Below are 12,522 nucleotides of genomic sequence, written 5' to 3' on the forward strand. Positions count from 1 at the left end.
AGAGGGACAAAAGGACCCCCTGATGATCCTCTAATCGCCTGAGCCAAGGTGTGGAACTGGGTGTGGGTCCCAATCAGCCAGAGTTTCGGGTGAGTTCATTGTGAAACCTGGCCCCACCTTATCATGCGAATTTCTGAGGTCAGATGGCCCAGGGTGTGAGTGGGCGTTAAGGCGTCTGGGAAGGGATCTCAAAACTGGATTATAGATGGCAGAGAGTTGGTGTCGTAAACCACCGCCTCTGTTCAAAGATGGTCGCTCACAGTGGACATAGATGGCTTCTTTCACTCCTCTTTCAAACCATCTGTCCTCTCTGTCCAAAATGTGAACATTGGCATCCTCGAAAGAGTGTCCTTTATCCTTAAGATGCAGATGGACAGCTGAATCTTGTCCAGTGGAGGTGGCTCTTCTGTGTTGTGCCATGCACTTGTGAAGTGGCTGTTTGGTCTCTCCAATGTAGAGGTCTGGGCATTCCTCGCTGCACTGTACGGCATACACCACATTGTTAAGTCTGTGTTTTGGCGTTTTGTCTTTCGGGTGAACCAGTTTTTGTCTGAGTGTGTTGCTGGGTCTGAAGTACACCGGGATGTCATGCTTGGAGAAAACCCTCCTGAGTTTCTCTGATACACCGGCTACATAGGGGATGACAATGTTGTTGCGTCTGTCCTTCTTATCCTCCCTCGCTGGTGTCTGATCTTCTTTTCTGTGCCTCTTTGCTAACTTTAAGAATGCCCATTTAGGATAGCCGCACGTTTTGAGTGCTTCCTCTTATATCTGGGACTCTCCACCATTTGACCTTAGAACTGAAGAAGCCTCTCGGATGAGAGGTGAAACACCTTCAAGTAACTTAAAGAAGTCCAGACGCTTTTCTTTGCAAGCTCCTTTGACCCGTACTAATAGGTTTGTCCACAATCAGAGAGGCTAGGACCACCTGGCCTATAAAAGCCTTAGCCACTCAGTTACTATGTGGTTCTCCACTTGAACAGCACAAAACTGCATCTGCCATCTCTTTACAAATTCACTCGCTTACTACACTCACCATTGTTTAAGCTATTATGATTTCCTAATTCCTAAATAAACATTTTCTTAATTGGTATTTGTGTGTGCGTGCCTCCCTTGTTGTCATGGCCATGCAGCCCGCTTTGCGACACACGCCTGCACTTCCAAGAAAATAACAGCAGCAGTTCAGACTCAGAAACAGACCTGCCAACAGTTTCTGCAATTCTGACAGCTTTGTTTCTCCTGCAGGAAATGTGTGTTGTTGCTTCATTTTTTAATATCTGTCTGAGTGTGTGAGTGCTGTTTGGGTTTGTATTTTCATTTTAGCCAGCAGCTGAGTGGAGAATATTTTCTAAACACGGTGACGTTACAGATTTACAAGCTTTCTGATGTGTGCGCATGTCCTCTGAACCAAGGTGGTCGTCCTTGTTAACCGCAGAATGGAAAGAAGGTGGATTCAGAGGTAAACAATACATTAATGTTTAATATAGAAAAACTCAGTTGTTTTTATTGTTGCAGCGGTCACTGGGAGGCACTAACTTATTAGCTTTTTAGCTTATATGGTGAATTTTTTGACTGCTGCTAATTTACATATAGTTTCTGCAGCAATATTGCTGCTGACTGAATATAAAAAGTCCTGTATTCACTCTTGTTTCAATGTGCATTGAGTCACTTCCAAGTTAACCATCGCCCTCTGAGGCTGCTAAATGCTTCAATTAGATAATTTCACTGACAAAGAGCTGATCCTGTGAAAACAGTGAAACTGAACCAAAATGATACAGATACAGGATGGACAAGTAAACAACTGGCTGAACTGAAAAATAAAGCCTTCCCAAGCCTAGGGGGGCAGCAGACCTGGGGAAAAAGAAACTCGTGAGTGATCAGGTGGTTGCTTTCACGCCATTTTCTCTTTATTTCACACAAACTGCCATAAAATACTGCTCACATGTGTTAAGTACTGGAATACTGTCTAAGTTCTGTCTTTGATGCAGATAGCTCGAGGTGAGTTTAACTGATGTGAGCAGCGTTCTATTTTTATTTGCTTAAATCTCCTGCAACACACACGCACAGAGAAGCCAGCAGCTACAAACAACAAAAAAAAAACTGTAGCTGCAGCACTTATAGTTTAGCAGATGGTTGGTGTTGCACTGTTAAAACAGGAGCATTTATGACTTTCTTAACCACGTCTGTTTTGACACCGATGTCTTTATATCAGCGTGTCTAAACTACTGCTGCTGCTCATTTCCTCTTGCATAATTGGCACAGGTAGGCACTGTGCGTATTTGCAGTGTTTTTAATCTAAATTTTAAATGTGGTGTTTTGCACAAAGTTATTGTGCAAGTTTAGTTATGCCATTTCCCTTTTTGTCCCTGTGCATGGTAAGATTTTATTTCCGTGTTCTAATCCGAGCTAAAAACATGGGTCCCCATGACTTGCCAAGCTGAGGGACCACAAGAATGCCAAGTCTGTGGCGATAAAAGGACACAGAAGTGTCTTGTGTCTTCAGGGTTGCCTCCTGAGTTGTCTGTCCATGTCCGGGGTTAGAGCTGAACGTAAAGTATTTAGATAAAGGAATGGCAATCTCTTCCCACAGGTCTTCAGCTTCAGCCTTAGGAAAGTCCTTCAGCACCGTCTCAACCACAGAAAAGTTCTCAAAGCTGGACAGAGTGCAGGTTGAATAGACCACAGTGCCCCCTGGACACACCGCCAACAGTGCAGACCTGTAATCAGCAGACAAATATTCCACCTTAGACCTCAGCTAGAATTAAATTGTATCAGAGAATATGCTGTAACCATTCAACTAACCAATACACATTTTCGCTTTAAAAAACTGTATATGCTGTTTCTATATTGTGCTTGTTGGTGTTATTTGACTGATTTAACTGCAGTCTGATCTGAAAACTACAACTAAAACTGCAACTGCTACAGCTTCCACTTGACTCTCCAAGCTATTTTGAGTTGGAGACCTGAAACAAAGTTTATTTACCATCCAATCTACCCGAAATCTTTTTTTTCAGGAGTTTGTAATTTTACTGACGGTTGGTGCAGTGTTTAGCAAAGTCACCTCTTAGCAAAAGGGTCCTTGGTTTGAACACAAGAGACATCTAGGGTCTTCCTGTGTGGAGTTTGTGTTCTCTCCGGGTTGTCCGGCTTCCTCTCACGGTCCAAAATCATGCTTCTTATGTTAAGTGTTGATTCTAACACTTAACATAAGATGCCCTATAATAACTGGGACAGGCTCCAGCTGGATAACCGGTTAAGTAATGGATCACTTCCTCCCTGACTGATCCTTTGTCACCTCTCATCTTCCTAGATTATCTAATTACTTATTTAATAACGATGTTCCCACAGCAGTTCTGCTAAACCCAGTTACTCTTCATTTCTTGATCTACAAGTTTAGAACTTATCTCTCATTTGTATTCACTACTGGACTATGGTACCTTCCCTTCATTCCTTCAGTGCATTTTAATTGCGTGCTCATTAGGATAGTGAATGTTTTTTTTCTCAACCTGTAGAGATATTAGAGTACCATAAGGCTAATGCATAAGCAGGAATTTCCAATGTCAGAATGGGTGCTTACCTAAGCAGCTGTGCTTGGAGTGAAGGAAGCCTGGCTCTCTCCTTCAATCTTTGTTCCCCCTGCTGGCTGTTGCATGAATACAGCCAGCTCCTGTCATTAGAACATGGAGCATCAACCAAAACCTATGGCAGCGAGAGAAAGGAATGCGAGTAGTTGGTGCCCATGTCAAAGAGGAAATGCAAGGGAATAAGAAAATGTAAGGAAAATGAAAAATGCTGCAGGTGTCTAAAATAATCCACATAAATGTCACTTTCCCCACGGCACCTGAGCCATCAACAGACCAATTTTGGTCAGTGGAGGTGGAAGATAAATTTCCCCCAAAAACCAAACCATTACCATTTAAATAAAAGACAACAGCTTTGAAATTTTTACATCTGAACTTTGAACCTTTCAACAAGTTTGTTCTCAGATTTTGGAAATCCCTCAAAAAAGCTCCTCTGCATTTTGTTTGCACTCTATTACCTTTCAGTCTTTTTTCCCCTCCTACGGTGCCTTACTCTAACTCTTTTTAGCCCTTTTCCTTTTTTCAATATTGTGTTCCAATATGAGTCACTTTGAGTTCTTTGATTCCTCCCAGCTATTTGTCTGCTTCTTCTTGGCTCCTAGTTTGAATAAACAGTTTTCTTTTTTTTCTCTCTGCTGAGTTTATTAGTTTCTGTTCAAAGGCTTGCTGTCCTCATTCATTTGTAGCTGTGGCCTTGGAAAATAAGTGTCACCCCATTTTACAGGACAAAATCACATGCTGCCATAAACATGATAGGATTTCTTTGCCAACCTTGTCATATAAACCCGCTTCGCTCTGCCCAAAAGACCGTCCGTCCTGTGCAGACACAATCACTCTGCTTTTTAGTGAGTGAGGCAAAAAAGACTCCAGGGTTTTGGCAAGCCAGTCCTGTCTGTGAAGATCTGGTTCATTACAGCAGAGAAGCGCTGGAACACAGCACAGGGCAGCATTACTGATTATAGTATTCAATGCAAATGGGTTATTCGCAGCAGACAAAAATATTCCTTACAATCATCTGCAGCGACTTAGATGCAAAGTGTGTGTTTAATATTCAAAATAAAAGCCAACATGTTTCTTTTCCCCCCAAGTTCTTTTTACCAAGCACACATAATCTGGAAAAAAGGCTACACTGTGAACATCCCTTTACTAATAGAGTAATTCATTTGGGGTTGTTTTAATCCGATTAAGTATAAATAAAATCAAAATAAAGTCTTCTAAAAATGTCTCTTTTACCTGGGCTCGCACTTTGCATTATGGCTAAGGCTTTCCCCCCAGGAGCAGAGCAAAGATCCAGAACCTTTTCGCCATCTTTGACTTGCAAAGCCAACACTGGAAGCAAGGATGCAGCATTGAGGAGGTAGTACTGCTTCAGCTGGCCAGGCCTGTGAGCCTGAGAGGGAAATCGCAGGGGGGACGGGTGGATGTAGCACTGTAATGAAGGAGGAGGAAAACTGAGGGCGGGTTCTGACTGAGAGTCCTGACCGAGTGCAAAGGAGCTGTTGTCAGACTGGGGATGGGGGTCACCTGGAGAGCCCTTGGAAATGCAGAGAGTTGACAGAGTATCTTTTCCTTCTTGGTATTTAGAATTTAACACTGTGGAGGGACCATTAGAATGCAGCACTGAGACATCTGTTTGTGGCAACAATGTGGAAAAGCCCTGGGCTCGAAGAATCTGTGCAATGCCTGTCACTGCAGTGAAGCGATTGAGCATGATGCCATACTGCCATGACTGAGGGTCCAGCAGCACTTCTCTGAGGGACAAAATTAATCTCAGTTTGGAAAAGGTGGAATTACTGTCCACGTGCATAATGATTATTTCAGGTGAAATTTACCTTGCATATGGCCACAAGTCACCAAGTTCCTCACTGTACTGCTGGTCAAAGTGATCGAGCACTGGTTGACACAAAGTTCTTTGCTTCTTGTGCCTTTTTGTTACCTATTACATGAAGACCAGGCAGAAATAAAATTAGGCAAATCTATACAAAGTAAACTTAAAATCCACTTTAGGCACATGTTCTGCTAAGACCTTGGAAGTCCCACTCAGGTAAACACTTTTTTAGACCACTACCTCAGGAAACACATCTTAAATAAACACTACATACACCGATAAATGTACAATTTTTAATTTTTTATTCTATTTTCTAGCTCAATAGTTTATGTACAAAAATAACTGATGTACATTCAAGTTTTGCTGATGTTCCCTTTAGGTTATGGAAGAGTGAAGTTACAAAAAAAAAAGAAAAAAGAAGAAGAACTAGGGTCTTATACAGCAGCTACCCCTGGTGGATATCCAGTGTAAAATCAACCCTGGGAGTTTTGACTGTACGTATTACATGTAGATCTGGTCAAATTTATTATCCCAACTAGCCTGATGGGGCTTTGACGTCCATCTTTATTAATACTTTGGATAACTACAAGAATCTGAGTCAACTGATTTAAATAGCTATGAGTTTTTATTGCAGTAAATACAACAATATTTAAAAAAGTGAGAACTAGCATCGCAACTAATAAAAAAACATGTTATTAAAACATTTTATTTAACATTAACATTTACAAAAACTAAAAATTTAATTGGGACGAGCAAGCACACTTTGGAAACTGAAACTAGGCTGGGTTAAAAAAAAAAAAGACGAAATTAAAAAATCTGATTAAAAATAAATAATGAAATACAAAACTATAACAACTACGCTGCTTTTATTCCCTCTGAAAACATGCAAATAATAGATTTTTAAACTTAAATTAAGAATTATAAGTAAATGACAAACACCGGGGAAAAAAGTAGGATACATCATATTCCCTGATGTTTGTTTACCTGCTTATTTCGGGGATCCTCTGGATTAAGCTGCTGAGATACATTATTGCGGTCTGTGTGACAGTTACACCAGCGACACCGCCACAAACGTGTCGGCGTTAACTTCTTAGTTTTAAAGGTAGATTTTCTCCAGATACGGCACAACTGCGTTACTGAAAACATTTATTTAGCCCGTCTTATTGATACGGCACAGCTGACATGTCCAAATTTATTTTCGGCAATGTTCAAATCTATTTAACACAAAAAACACAGGCGAACACTAAGAACTAACGAGTACGTTCCTCAAATCCTTCCCCTCACTACAAAAACGGTGCTTTAGTTCCACCTATTAAACCGGAAAACTGTTGTCGTTGGCAAGGGTGTAATAATGGACTGAGACAGGTTGACCTACAAAATATCCAAGCATAAAAAAAAAAAAGCAGACCCAGGTGAGGAAGGACTTTTGTGTGTCTACATAACGTACAATGTCAAAGAACCGATTTTAAATGGAATTTTTAGGAACTCTGTTAGCAGCATAATCTGAGGGATTTATCTAGTCTCAGTGAGGGTCGAATTAGTTAGTTTCAAATAGACGCAATATAGCAGTGTCTACAACCATCTATAACATATGGTGGAGCCTCTGCCATGGTTTGGGGGTTCAGTTTAGCCATAGATGTGTGGAATTGAGTCAGATTTTGATCATCTGATTGACTATGAGACACACACACACACACACACACACACACAGCGCGCAGTAAAAGCATACCTGGATAGAAAAAACAGAATTTGAACACCGTCAATCATGGACTGGTACGGAAGAGGATTAGGGACACTGTGGCCCTAATCCTCTTCCGTAGACTGGCCTCTCCAGAGATCGGACCTCAACATTTTTTGCCTTTGTGTTGTATTTCCATTTAGGTTTAGACATGTCAACAAAATCGCTGCACCCATTTCCATGAGCATAATCTAAAGAAATAAGCTACATTTGCTTTTAAATCACTTCATTCCACAGCTTGGCATTACAACAGTATGGGTTTCTTTTAAAAGGGTACAGGTCCATGATCCTACCAGGTATCCCCCATTATGTTTATTGAAACCCCTCCCACCTCCCCTCACAAATGTACAAAGACATTTGAGGAATTAAACATTTTATTTGTGTTACTGGTTGCATGTTTGTTAACAAAAACGGCTGATTAAATATACAACGAGGACACAACAGTCCTTAAAATGTTTTGCCAGAGTTTCATACGTGAATGGATTCATATCTTTCAAGAACACAAAGATAAACATGATAACCAGCAATCACACAGCTGTTCAAACTGCTTATTCTTGTTAACATTGTGAGTTATCCTTTCACAGCTGGTTTTACATGGCGAACAGAATGAGGAATGCAACCATCAGACAGAAGAGACCCATAGCTTCAGACAGAGCGAAGCCCAAGATGGCGTAAGAAAACAGCTGCTGCTTCAGAGAGGGGTTCCTGTGAAGACAGAGGGGCCAATGAGATCAAGTAGTGCTGATGCCTAAGAAGTACAGCTAATGAGGCATGTTTAGACCAAAGTTTTCCATGATTGACTTGGCTTAAAGCACAATCAATAATTAGTCAGTGCTAAATAAGTCTTTAATATTGTATTTTCACCAACAGACATTATTCCTCTAACTTCACTTTCCCAGTGATTTTAAGTGATGGCATTTAGAATAAGGTATGGCAAATATCTTTTGGTTTTATAATTAATCACCAAATGGCAGAAATCTACTCAGGTATCCTCTTTCTTTTGTCATTACCTGTTCACAAGGTCACATTATTTTAAGAACTTGGGTATTAAGTAAACAAGACTAAAATGTTCTCTTCTCAACAGTGAAAAATAAAATAAATGGCCTCATTACTACTACTACAGGGGACTTGTTAAATTTACCTGGCATATCCAATGATAAGGCTGCCAAACACTGTCCCAATTCCGGCTCCAGATCCAGCGACTCCCACAGTGGCAGCTCCTGCTCCAATGAACTTGGCAGCAGTGTCGATGTCACGGCTCACGGCGCTGGTTTGGAATCCCCGCAATGCCACTTGCTGCTGGGAGACACCGCCGCTCAGTGGTGCCAGAAGTGAAGCAGTCTGAAAAACAACCACCAAACTATCAAACATAATAATTCCCACACGGTAAAGTTTACTTCTAATGCAAGCATTAGAACTGCTAAAAATTTAGACCTATCAAATAAAACCTCTCTAAAGAAAACTTATTTTAAGATGTACTACATCTAGCTTCTAATCGTACCTCATCACATTATGACCCATTTTTGTGGGAACATAAAGATTTACCGTTATAAAATGTAGTTACTAGTTATTTAGATTCTCATTTAACTTTAATAACCCCCACATGGAGTTTTCCCCATTTGAAGATTATAGTTGTATATTTATAACAGAAATACAGAGATGCACAGTGTGTAGGGTTGCAAAAACAAAATGGAAGAAGTTTCATACACTCGCGTTCTGTTTGTTGTTTCATAACAATGAATTAGTCATTTTTGCTTTGGCTCTGACCACAGACAGCATGTTAAATCTACCCGATTAGGATATGTGGCCATAATTCCACAGTTAACAATTCAATATACTGTTCAGCCTGCAGAAATGTTTCTTTGGGATAATGTGAGCAGGGTGGCACTATTTGTTGGTAATAAAAACAATCAATGTGCTTCTTTGTTAGAAGATCTCAAATGTATATGCAACTACTGCTATACTACCGTTTAACTAATAAAACAAATCTGTATTTTACCTTTTCTATTTTTTTTTTTTTGCACAGTGTTAATATAGAAAATGTTAGAAAATGACAAATGTCACTTGATGAATGGTGTGCTCTGTGGGCAACTCACCTCTGCTCTCCTGCCGTCTGACACTACTGCTGCTGAGAGCGGTCTGTACAGCGCCCTGGATCCAGCACGGACCTGTGTTAGAGGGGAAAAAAGTGTTTTGACACGATTCGCCATAATTTATGCTAGGACAGCATTAGAAAGACCTACATCAGCTGCAGTGACAAAGCTTTTACACATATATAACTACAAGTCAATAACAGAGACCCATTAAAATGTTTCTCTTGATTCTCTTTTCAAGCCTTACATGGAATACGTTATCCTTTAGATTAAGTTTGTGGACTTGGAGGAAATGATGGAAAACCAACACAGTGAGCTTCCTCCTGATTAGAAGCTAGGACGTCCTTGTAGGTATGAGCATTAGCTAACTTTAGCAGAGGGTCAAAGACTGCTTCGCAGCCAGTGTTAGCAGACTACTTTATAATAGTTTAAATTGACGGAAGTGCAGTTAACAATACTCAATCAGTAAACAGGCGCAGTTTAGCAATTATCAGTTTTCATTCATTCAATCAAACTGACCAGAGAGGGCGTGGAGACGAACTTAGAGCAGGCATACATTACGATGGGACGTTCTGGTCAGGTCACCCACAGCAGCTGGAGTTTATCCGAAGTCTACAGATAAAAACACATGAAACACAAAAAACCAAAGCTTTAGTTATTTGACACTGCGCCTTTTGCTAAACAACCAAGTACAAAGTCTGCAAAAATCAGGTAGACACGCAATTAAGGTCAAGAGGAGAAAAAATACCGCTAAAGGCAAGTTAGCTGAAAATCAGACGAACTACACGACGCTGTGAATGATAGAGAACAAAAATACGGAGCAACAAAGAGCACTTAAGAGCATATATTTAATTCAAACCCAGTTTCTGACAGAGGAGGCTAGCGCTCACCGGTTTGCAGTAGAGGTCGAACGCACGAGAGGCTTGCGCATGTGCAATGTCACATTTATTGGTTGGTTTCCGGTGTGATGGGAAAAAAGGGATTTCCGGTATCTGCCAAAAATTGATCACCGGCATTAAAACTTTTGTAAATGACTTGTTGGCGTATAATCTGTCAAATATGTCTCAAATATATCTCTCATGATTTATATCAATGCATTTTCGTCCAGAAGAAAATTCTTGTTACATCGTAGAAACTGCAATTACTTTTTGGCAAAGTGACTTTATGTACTGACCTGAAGTATATGTCACTCACATAAAAAAAAAAAAAAAAAATCAAGAGAGATCAGGCTGAGAAATATGATCCGGCTGCAGAAATTGCAACAAACGTAAGATAAGAGTTCTATAAATATATTTTAAGTCGCCAAAAGTACTTGGTTGACGCTAATCTAGATAAAATAACGCAAAGTCATTAAGATAACAAAACTGGTAATTCATGTATCTTATAACTCTTTCGTAAATCGCGGTGGATACAGTATACTTACCAATATAAGCAACCGACAGAAAATTGACATGAAAAACACAGGAATATCAGAAATCACCTCGGAAGGAAGCATTATAAAAACTTTCTGTCAAATCCAAAGTTCTGTACTGTTTTTACTGAAAAAATATTTTGGGTTTTTTTTGTTTTTTTTTACTAATGTTTACTTAGTACTAGTACTTAGTTACTAAATCTATGCATCTTATATGGCTTTATTTTTTTATACAAATTCGTTGTATTTGTGTAATGGCCAATAGATGGCGACATGATGTCTCATCTGAGAAAGGCATGTGTCACATTTGCTGTACTTGTTATTTACACATTTTGGGTTGCTGATTTAAAAAATAATGTCAGTTTTTCTTTCTCATTTTTTTGTTTCACAAGTGGAAATTAGAAACACGATCCAGATATTTTTATTATTATATTTTTCTATATCTTTGAATGTTTCACTGCATCCAGTGAGTGGAGGCTGTTCCTTGTCTGTACAAATGCCAGTCTAAAAGGTGTCCTACTTAAAAATGGCCTTATTTTTTTTTAAAAAAAATAAGTATTTGTGCCTAACTGTATGTGATTTTTTTCCCATTTGTGTTTTAAACATCATTCCGTTACATAATAGCAGCTATTTTCTGGAAAAGAGTATAAATCCAGGGTGGTGTAGTGATGGTTTGTTTTTTTCAGGGTGGTGTGAACTAAACTATACTTGATTATGTAATGTTGAAAGATTTAGTTTCTTTAATAGTGAAAATTACAGTGGAAAAATGCAAACATCAGCAGAAGTAATACTTAAGTCACACTCATTGTGCAGTATTATAATATTAAACACCTGGCACACTATAGTCGAGTTCAAAAGGTTCAACTGTAATGCCTGCACGTAACCACAAGAGGGCAGAAACGCACCATTCAGAGTTTACAATATGCACTTGAACGTGACACCTAACAATATCACTACCAGCCGTGCCCTCATGCTGTTGGCCTGATATTCAGCCAAAAAATTATGCAGAATATGCTGGATCCATATTTAGCATATCAATACATCCAGACGTGAAATATAGAAAACTAAGGCTTTTTGTGTCTCTCCCTTAGCACTAGAAATAGCCTCCACACACACCATTTAAAGCCTTTTGCACAGTCAAACAGTATAACCAGAATAACGGGTAAAGATTAGACCTGGCTGCTTAAGAGGAGGCGCCTACAAATTCAAGGACAGTTTTGATGATTGCATCATTTATTTTATCGTGGAAAGAGCAAGGTGGTGGGATATATGGAGTATAATCCACCACCTACTACAGTGTATTAAATTTTTATGCATTTATAGCACCGTTTAAAAATGCTCAAAAAAATTTAATTTAAACGCGGTAGTATGAAGCCCTAGTCTAATTACAAATATTTAGCTTTTTATAGGAAGTATGTAATATATTATATTATATTATATTATATTATATTATATTATATTATAACAACATGTCATTCTCATAATATTACATACATATAGCATTGACCACCGCGCTGTGGCCACGATGCTCATAGATCAGATCAGTTGGATCCAGACAACACATTTCGTTAAGAGAATTAATTTAGTGTGTGAACCTGAACACCTTGCATCGTGACGATGTGAGGCTATAACATCTCACCTAGAACCACCTCCTAGATATATATCAAATATTTATACTCCAGCTTTAAGTGGGTTTCCCCTCTTCAAAGCCTCATCTCTGGCCGCCCCCTCAAAAGTAAGCTCCATTTGAGGATGCGGAAGGGAGATTCCTCAGCTCTTCCAATCATACACCCCCTCCGCAGCATGATGGTACCGTTACGCACCACTACAATAAACGGAGACGCGAGTCTCCGGGGCGAATCCCTACTACG

General features: G+C 39.6%; 2 protein-coding genes across 4 annotated transcripts; both read right to left on the bottom strand.

Annotated features, from left to right (window-relative positions):
- Positions 1–1,460: 1,460 nt before the first annotated feature.
- Positions 1,461–7,391, bottom strand: nsun3 (NOP2/Sun RNA methyltransferase 3). Its single transcript, XM_085159003.1, has 6 exons — positions 6,394–7,391; positions 5,414–5,517; positions 4,815–5,332; positions 4,353–4,507; positions 3,578–3,699; positions 1,461–2,717 (listed from the first exon to the last, which is right to left on the bottom strand). Exons 1-6 carry the CDS (start codon positions 6,553–6,555, stop codon positions 2,384–2,386), a joined length of 1,395 nt encoding a protein of 464 aa, XP_085015129.1. The 5' UTR covers positions 6,556–7,391; the 3' UTR covers positions 1,461–2,383.
- Positions 7,392–7,503: 112 nt separating this feature from the next.
- LOC146525550 (ATP synthase F(0) complex subunit C3, mitochondrial-like) lies at positions 7,504–10,237 on the bottom strand. Of its 3 annotated transcripts, none has more exons than XM_085159016.1 (5): positions 10,131–10,237; positions 9,760–9,852; positions 9,244–9,315; positions 8,289–8,488; positions 7,504–7,852 (listed from the first exon to the last, which is right to left on the bottom strand). In XM_085159016.1, the coding sequence occupies exons 2-5, from the start codon at positions 9,796–9,798 to the stop codon at positions 7,738–7,740; spliced, it is 426 nt and encodes a 141-aa protein (XP_085015142.1). In that variant the 5' UTR covers positions 9,799–9,852; positions 10,131–10,237; the 3' UTR covers positions 7,504–7,737. The 3 variants fall into 3 exon arrangements, with proteins under 3 accessions (XP_085015142.1, XP_085015147.1, XP_085015157.1); XM_085159021.1 differs by having other exon boundaries at positions 10,112–10,199; XM_085159031.1 differs by lacking the exon at positions 10,131–10,237 and adding an exon at positions 9,989–10,079.
- Positions 10,238–12,522: the final 2,285 nt, after the last annotated feature.

The sequence above is a fragment of the Neolamprologus multifasciatus genome, chromosome 1, assembly GCF_963576455.1.
Source record: "Neolamprologus multifasciatus chromosome 1, fNeoMul1.2, whole genome shotgun sequence".
NCBI classification, from domain to species: domain Eukaryota; kingdom Metazoa; phylum Chordata; class Actinopteri; order Cichliformes; family Cichlidae; genus Neolamprologus; species Neolamprologus multifasciatus.